Source organism: Brachyhypopomus gauderio, chromosome 5 (assembly GCF_052324685.1).
Source record: "Brachyhypopomus gauderio isolate BG-103 chromosome 5, BGAUD_0.2, whole genome shotgun sequence".
Taxonomy (NCBI): Eukaryota; Metazoa; Chordata; class Actinopteri; order Gymnotiformes; family Hypopomidae; genus Brachyhypopomus; species Brachyhypopomus gauderio.
In genome coordinates this window covers 30,262,138-30,271,262 of record NC_135215.1, presented here as the reverse complement: position 1 = coordinate 30,271,262, position 9,125 = coordinate 30,262,138, and the positions used below count along the sequence as shown (strand labels likewise).

The window sequence follows — 9,125 nt, the reverse complement described above, 5'->3', positions numbered from 1 at the left end:
TATTCAAACTCAAACACACACATACACCCACACATGCACAAACACACCAGTGCTTGCCCAAACGTCCTCTATTTAGTGATTGATTTATTTATTTTGTTCATATGAATCATTTGCATGTGGAAGTAAATCAGACTCACTTGATCTGTCTCACTGGAGGTCCAGAGAGATTCATGTTCTACCTGAGAGAAGAAACAAAGAAAAAAAAGATAAAATCATAGATTCAATTAGGCATGACCCTGAGTAGGAATTCCCATCATTCATATTTAAAGCATTCCTGTTTGCCATCTTCTGCTAATTCCATATTTTAGTTCCCTTTTGATTTTTATTACATTTTTTCCTGCTAGTTTTTTTTTTCATTATATTATTTTATATGAGAATAAAAACACCCCAGCATTGACTGGACCCTTGATTTGCCTTTGCTTGACTGGAATGTCACAGACACAGAATACAGTTTATTATTTTGTGGCATGTTTTGGTGCAGAAATGATACATCCAACAACACAACAGAAAACAGTCTCCACAGAATTCTTCACCCTTGTACTCTTACAGACTCTAACAGTGATTAAATGACTGATGGTCATACAAGCAGGAGATTTTTGTTGTGTCAACGCTTTCACAATAGACAGCTTGCTGAATCTAAGCTGTTTGAAATATGCATAAATGTAAGCTGTATACACTTAACTACACAAATACAGATAATGTTGTGCATATGAGGATCTCTACTTTATAAAAAGTAGATGTCCTCCACCTGATAATCTACCACCCACTGGCACTGAAAGTTAAGAGGTGTGTAAGAGAGAGATGTTCATGGTGTAATTCAGTAGTCTAGATTTACAGCTACTTGTATAGCTTGGATTCCATGCACAAGATGCGTTATGATTCATTATGAACACCCACACAGACACAAACACACATCTGATATTACTGATACTTAAAGAATGTATTCTATATGGTCAGTATACCAACCTTTGTAGAGATTTCTCTTTGTAGAGAAGTACCAGATGACTGAATGTGCCAGATGAGATTCATTGACTCTGTCCTGAAACTGATAGTGGTTCATGATTGGGTGATGACACTGAGATGATGCTGACCCTGACTCTGTAATAGACTACAATTCTTGGGATGTCATCCTGCTATGTTCTATGCAATTTTGTCTAACAAATGAGGCTCCTGAGTCAGTCAAGCAGGATGAATATATTCCTACAATGCTTTTAAACACTTATTATAAAAGAACAGGATTTAAATCTTCTGACCTGTTCATAATCTGACCCTGGGCCCCCCGAAAGTACAATTTCAAAATTACAGTTGTAGTATGGGACCACAGATTATATTGTCACTGACAATGGCACTCTTGGAACTATGACACTCCTGCTTAAGGCACTTTCATATAACCAAAACAATAAAACGGGTTAAAAGTCAGCTACAACAGACAGAATCACAAGGGAAAAATATTCTTACCCGAACAAAGTGAAGAGATCCAGTCCAATTATATTGTTTATGTTGTTTTGGTTTTTTTAAACAAGAAGTACCCAAATCGTGATACCATTTCAGCTACTAAACAATCTGTTAAGTATCTGTGTAAACTTTTCTCTGAATGTGAACATCGTGATGATAGTAGCCAATTATCGGAAGCGATGCAGAAAACAATGAAACAACGGCATCGGCGGGCGCAACAGGTGAGTGCTGGCAAACGCCGGGGACTCAAGCGAAGGAGGCTGGAAGTGACAGGTGACTTGCGGGTAACTCTACCTGCAGTGTGAGCTGGGAGGATCTCAGCAACTGCACCGGATTCAAATTTGGTAAGATGGGAAGCACGTTATACATAGACATATTATATTCCATATAGAATTGGAATTCACTATTTAAAAAGGTGTGGGAAAAGGTTTGCTTCTGATTTTGTAACCACTCTCTGAATTGAAAGTATGAAAAGTCTCATTTGACTTAGGTTTTCAAATGAAGAACATCCATATTCTCTTATATTATCTAAATTCTCTGTGGTATGCTGATAACTTAATCAGATGTTTACTCAGAATCACTCCACACTTATAAATACTAATTAATAGAAATTTTATCATCCAGACAGGTGTGTGTCTGTTTATGTTCATGTAGAGGTAGCTTCAAAGAGAAAAATGAAAAAAGACCCACAGGGTGGAACCTCTTGCATTTGAAGACCACACCCATCTTCCTGTTCCATATTTCATAATTTAAATGAACATAATTTTAAATTGGTTTTATTTAATCCTAATTTTACATTTGAACATATTAACATTCAAGAAATACTCATATACAGTCCTAGTATTAAGATGCCATCTGCATAGTATTAATTGATTAGTTAAGTAAAGGCTGATTCTGTGTTCTTTACATCTTAACCAACATAACCAACTTTTATGGTAGACACCCCCCCCCACCCTATTTGTAATAAAATTACAACTATTAAGGCCTCTGGGAACATATAGTCTCACAGCTTTCATTCGTGTAAATACAGGCCCTCTGCTGGAGGACTTTAGTATAATAAAATGACTCACTAAAAATCCATCAGATGAAATCAATAAAAAAAAATAAATGGCTGTATTTTATCTTGTCAGCAAAAAACAAGCATTCACATATCAAAATTGTACTTGGACAGATCTCACAAATCAGACCTTTATTAGCAACACTTCAAACATATGCAGACATATGTTTGTTGAGTCTCTCCGAACAATCCACATATTAATAGCAAATGCAAAATATGGGTTTTAATTACCCATTAAATAAATTGTTATGGTGATACATTTGAATAAAATTTACTTTATGTTTGCAACATAAACGTATATGTATATTCTTTCATACAGATACTTTAACAGTTCTGGGAATCTAATAAACTGCATGCAATCCATTACACAGTCTCGGATCACCATTATTGCAACTGTAGCTTGATTTTAAGTTGGCTTTTCCAAAGCCCTGTTAGACTACCTCTTACAAAATTAGCCAAATCCTTAGCAGAAGTCCTTCCAGGAGTGCCTATTTGCCATTTTTTAGCCTTCTTCAGTCCATACTAATTTAAACAAATAGTAACATTTCAAATCACTTAAATATTGCATAACAATTCATCAGTTCAAATCATTTCATTCTGCTTCACAGTGATGGGGGCTGTAAAGTGACACATGATCACCAGCATCAGCAATAGTTCCTTCTGGGGCCTGTAGTCCACATGTGAAGTCCAATTGTAGCCATACCATGGGAACAACCACAGTGTGTCATGAATAAGCACTGAAAGACACCAGATTGTGCAAAGAACAGTCAACAAAAGTAATACAAGTAAGGTAAAGTTTTGACATCCTGACGCCATTGACCAGATGACCATGGCCATCTCTTCCTGCAGCAACCCAGACCGGTCAGACCAATCAAGTCATCAGTCCTAGAGAGCTGCAGTGGTGCCTTTAGTGTTTCCCTGACTGCTCTGATTTAGATAAAAGGCTGCAATAAATCCCAATAAAATATGTAAATATTAAACGTACACACACATACAAAACTGATTAACATTTTAAAGTCAATTCTACACAGTCAAATGTGCTAGGATTTCTTAAAAGAGTCTTAGACTATTTATATGTGCCTATGTGGTTGTGTGTAGTTTCACTTTTCCAGAAAAAGGTTTACAGCCCACTAATCTACAGAAAAACAATAACAAGGGGACAGATTGAGAACAAAACTCCAGGTCACCACAGAGCCTCTCAGATAACACGCTGATAGAGCAACAAATACCACCTGGCAGCTCACGCAGCCTTTATTTAAATTCACATCAATATTTAAGCATCGACAGCTCTTAGTACTCTTTAGACTTGAATGTCTTAAACAGGCCCAAGATAAGATACATGCAGCACATCTTCTTGGGCCAACTGCTTTTGTTTAAAGAAAATGCATGAAAATTGGGATGCTCAATATATTTTTTAACAGGTTAATTGCAATGTTAGTTTGCACTCACTGATTATTAACTGCAAGTCGGAATAGTAACAATACATATATATGCAGGCAAAGTATAAATAAATCTTAGAATATATGAGATTAATATTGAAGCAATTTTGTGAACTCCTAATGTTTTGAGCTGTCCTCTTAAAATGCCAATACAGTGAGTCCCCGCTTAATGACGGGGTTAGAGACTGAAAAGTCTGTCATAAAGCAGTTTTCGTTGTTAAGCGTGACCCTAGATTTAGATACGCTTTGATTGTAAACACAGTATAGAAAAAACTAACAATGTTCTCGCGCGTGCAGCATGAGAAAGAGCTGCGCTGCCTCAGCTTATCGTACACTACACTCCACAACAATCCACTGTGCTGCCACTGCTCCTCCGCACACCGCGCGAAAAAAAAAAGTCGGTCGTAACTCCGGTCCGTTGTTAACCAGACCTGTCGTTAAGCGGAGACTCACTGTATTTACACTTATGGTTCTGTTTGGAATTTTGCAAGAATTGCAAGAATGTGACAAGAATGCGACTTATATTCAGATTGTTTCACACTGATATTTTTTCTCGTTTTCATCTGTAGTAAATTCCAGGTTTCTATACAAAATCTGTCTGTTTTTCTGTAGGTGTGTACTTAATGTGAAGTGCATTTTACTTTACTATATGGAGCTTCATCTGTCATAAACACAAAGTAACTGGGCTTTTGGTGGATGCTGGGAGAGAGGTCTGTATTAAGGTGCACAAGACAAAAGCATCTGTAATAAGTGCAGAAATAAAGGAGTGCACACAGCAAAGCCATGTTGCCACATAAGGCTGCAGATAAAATGACAAGACCCATGAATTGATGGCTTATAAATAATTAAAACCTCAAAGACCTATGTTAAGAAAACGAGCTGAGTTCATTCATGCCTAAAAACAAAAGGACAATGGAAGAGAAAGAGAGCAGGGTGCCATCTGAGTTAAGGGAAATCAAGTTATCACTTGACTGATGTCTGTCCATTTAATGATGTCATACAAGGACTGTAAGCACCAAATAATATCATGTAGGCTAATACTCAGGTACTCAGGTTACATGCTCAGGTTACATGCACAGGTTACATGCTCAGGTTAAATATTAATGGTGCTCATCTACGTTAATAATAGTTATTGTAAAATCTGGTCAATATTGTTTGTAATATTAGAACTCCTGTTTAAAATGAAAGATTTGCATCAGAGAGACACTGAAGTGTCCATGTCTCTCTAGCAATTTAGTTATTAATAAGCAACGGAGAGGAAGCCTATGAAAGACGATTTGAGCTAGATGAGTTGTTCCTTAAGACAGTAATGTAGTTTGGACCTTGTGACAACCAATTTGTCACAAGGTCCAGCTGTCCCCCCTTCATAAAAAAAATATATATATATAAATTATTTATTACTCTAAAATCATCTGTTGATTGCAGTACCAGTGCCTCGTAATCATGACCTTGCACAAATTAAAAGCAGAACCTACAAAGCTCTTGCCATTGAATGAAATCATGTCATCAAGATTAGATATCTCAGATACAGTTTTTATACTTGAACTCTGACCTGGTGAAGCGTGCAAGCGCTCCAAATCCGACTACTCCAGTGAGGCCATGGAGACAGAGCAAGACGCCATTAATGATGACATCAGCCCTCAGCACATATGACTGCCACACCAGGAAGTAGACTGACAGCACCAGCGTTGCTCCTGTGGTAATGAGGTTAGCACCTACATACCTCTCACTCTCCTGTAGGTTGCCTGTCACTCCTATCACAATCAAATTAATATGTAAAAATACAATAAATTAGATACAAGATACAGGAAGAGCAAATTGCTAAACAGAGTGGTTCATGCTGAATCCATGGACAAACTGACCTGCCTTATTAAGGTTATGCAGCCCCTAAAATTCCCCACTTACCCCAGTGAACTCTCAGGACCTCCAAGAAAGCCAAAACTAGAAGCAGGCACACATCCCGGGTCAAATAACTATCAGGGTAACTCAGCACCTGGCCTGCAACACACAGCAAACATTATCATGAAATTCCCATATCAGTGATATAAATAAGGATTTATACTAATTATGCACTTATTTAGTGATGTACTCACTTTTGTAGATTATCAGACAGAAGCTGGAAAAGATGTAGAATAGGCTGTAGAGTGCAGAGAGGTAAAGTAGTATTTGCAGGAGCACAGAAGAAAGCTTAAACACCTGTTTAAGGATAAAGACTGCGTTTCACTTCATAGTATAGTATAAACTTTTCTAATAATTCAGTATTCTGTTTGCAATGACCTGGATACCATTTGAAAGCAGCTATTTGAGCCTACTAGTGTCAAAATTAAGGTATGGCCTAATTGAGAGCATGCCTTTAGAAGCAAACATTAATATTCATCGGAAAAGGATACAACACTGGCATTTCGACCTGAGGACGGAAAAATTGAAAGAATAATTTATTACTTCATCATGTATACATGTATAACGTTAGTGTTCATACAAAGAAAATTCTAAAGAGAACTTGAGGTTTTCTATACGCTATTTCAAAATAAGCAACCGCTAGGTTCGTTTTTGCAAATCGATCAAAATAATTTCCATTCACACAGTAAAAACAGCTCATTGTAATTCCATTCAATCCATTGTGTTTCTTGTATTTCAAGGAGCCCTCGCTATGAGAACATAGGAGGCATGACGGGACTTGTTAAATGCCTAACGTTAGTAACTAACGCTAGGGTTAACTAGGTTAACTAGGCTTAGTACTGACGTGACTACTGAATTAACAGTACTGAATTATATTTAGTCCTGTAGCTAACGCGAACGCTATAGCTAACTGTATTGAAAAAGTTTGTTATCCTGCTAGCATACTGGATAGCTTAAGGTTGTGCATTCGAAATAACCATAAAAATGGGGAAACACAAAATGTAAAAATTACCACATGTACAATGCTTTTGGTATATTAGCTTGATAGCTAACGAAACAAAACACTTTACAGCGCGTGTAGTCGTATCTATGGCAACAATAAATACCTGTTCGTTCTGCCGCCATATTGACTCTGTTGTTTCTGTTCCGTATCATATATTTCTTCCTTGAATCTTTACTGCCATCTAGTGAAAAGGAGTATTATTGATATTATCAAATCACATGAATGGTTAATGCACAGCAAACGATCATTCTGCACATACGCAATACATAGTAGTTTGTAAATACATTAACATAGTTCTTAGAGTGATGTGTTAATGTATGTATTTGTCTAAAGAAACGTTCTTTAAAAACCGCTTGCAGGAGTAAGTTGCATAATAATTACTCTATGGACTGTTTTATTTTCCCAGCATACGATTCATTAGTACAGTCCTAGAGGTTCAATGTTGTGTCCTAACATAGACGTCCAATTAGTTAACGAGTTTTACCAGTTTACTGATATTCAAATTGTACTGATATTTTATACTGATTTATATATAATATCACACACACGCACATGCACACACAATCTTGCATGCTCACACAAACACACAGACATACACACTGTCTAATTGGTTGGAATGCAGAGTAAGATAAATGTGTCAGAATGGTGAAGCCCTGTGAAAAAGCACACCTGTTGAGTATGCATGAGAGATAGAAAAGAATTTGTGAAGTGCCCCTTTCATTGGTGAACACATGCACAATGTCAGTAACAATGTCAGACTGTCCAAAATTACTGGATCAATGTAGTACAAAATGAAATATTTATAAGCTAATAATCATGGAAAAACATTATTAGATCAATTAGATTTAATTTAAAGTATATATAATAAAGAAACACGTTTTACTACAATTGTGTGCATATTGTAAGATATTAGATTGCCTGGCATGTAAGTGTATAATGTGCATTCTAACTCCAAAAAATAAGACAAGGTTTCAGCTAAATTGTGCAAAATAAGTAGCCCAACCCACCTTTAATTGTTATATATATATAGATTAGTAAGTAGACGATTGTAATGTCTGTAGTGTCAAGATGTTTAATGCACCATGAGAGGACACAAAGGAGATGTGTGCATGCATTGTAGGATAAGATGATGAGCTTAGAGACAGGAAAGCAAGAAGGAAAAATGTGGCATGCTTGTGAAAGCTGAGTCAAATGAGTAACTCATCCTTACCCACTCTTGATTTAGTGTTTGTCCTTTAATGAGAATGCAAACTTCACAATGATCAAAGAGGCTGATCTGTGAGAAATTGTGTTTCCAACTTCTCAGAATGCATGTTATTCTTTCAAATTACAGTGTAGCACACAGTTGCAGTATGGAAAACTAAGTACAGGATTGCATGCACAAGTGCATAAACATTAGATAGACACAAACACGCACATGCACACATGCACACATGCGCACGTGCATGCTCACACACACACACACACACACACACACACACACACACACACACACACACACACACACACACACACACACACACGGATGAAGTACATTAATATGGCCAGCTGTTTTACTGTCCTCTCTAAGGCCTCTGTTTCTCTTTCTCTTGCATGTGTTCTTTCAAACAATCTACACTGTGTCAAGGAAAGAACAAGCATGTTGTTCAGGTCGAACAGAGGAAGGAGAGAAAGAGAGACAGATAGAAAGAGAGAGAAAGAGAGAGAGAGAGAAAGAGAGAGATGCTCCAGCTGTGAGGATAAAGACAACCAAACAGCATCTAATGGGGGGTGAGGTGGGAGGGGGGGGCAGGCACACAGCACTATTGTGTATGAAGAGGTTGCAGATAAAGAGAGGAGAAACAGATCATTCAGCTCATACAGTATTCACTGCAGGCGTTACACCTCATCCATTCAGAATTTCTCAACAAATCCTGTTAGATTCACAATCAGCAGTAAGACGAAATACAGAGTATCTAAGTAAGCTTGCTACAATGTTCAACGAATGTGTCTTGACAGAGTCCACAATGTCATATCTCTTGGTTACTATCAACAATACAAATAATAACTAGAAAGTCAAAGTTTGTAAACGGACTTTATGTTGGCTTGACAAAGTAGCTAAAATGATTAAAGGGCTGTATGGCTGTTTCAGTGTTGATAACTTGATCTGTGAACCTGATTAAACTTCATTTATTTATTTATTTATTTATTATTGTTATAATCCATCATGATTAACATTGCTGTTGTTACACGCATATGAACTGTAAAATTATTTTCATAAGATCAAAAAAAA

At 36.9% G+C, this 9,125-nt stretch overlaps 2 protein-coding genes across 2 annotated transcripts in view; both read right to left on the bottom strand.

Annotated features, from left to right (window-relative positions):
* The window catches only part of LOC143515079 (epidermal growth factor receptor kinase substrate 8-like protein 2), a 133,789-nt gene that overhangs the window by 61,277 nt on the left and 63,387 nt on the right, over window positions 1-9,125 (bottom strand). The window lies entirely within an intron of this gene.
* LOC143515075 (transmembrane protein 80-like) lies at window positions 2,630-7,000 on the bottom strand. Its single transcript, XM_077006997.1, has 6 exons — window positions 6,957-7,000; window positions 6,342-6,358; window positions 6,045-6,138; window positions 5,857-5,949; window positions 5,504-5,705; window positions 2,630-3,249 (listed from the first exon to the last, which is right to left on the bottom strand). The coding sequence occupies exons 1-6, from the start codon at window positions 6,973-6,975 to the stop codon at window positions 3,237-3,239; spliced, it is 438 nt and encodes a 145-aa protein (XP_076863112.1). The 5' UTR covers window positions 6,976-7,000; the 3' UTR covers window positions 2,630-3,236.

Coding starts and splice junctions, on each gene's coding strand:
- LOC143515075 (XM_077006997.1), bottom strand. Junction 5,950..6,044: donor CTGTCTGATAATCTACAAAA/GTGAGTACATCA, acceptor TGTGTGTTGCAG/GCCAGGTGCTGAGTTACCCT. Junction 5,706..5,856: donor GGTCCTGAGAGTTCACTGGG/GTAAGTGGGGAA, acceptor TGATTGTGATAG/GAGTGACAGGCAACCTACAG.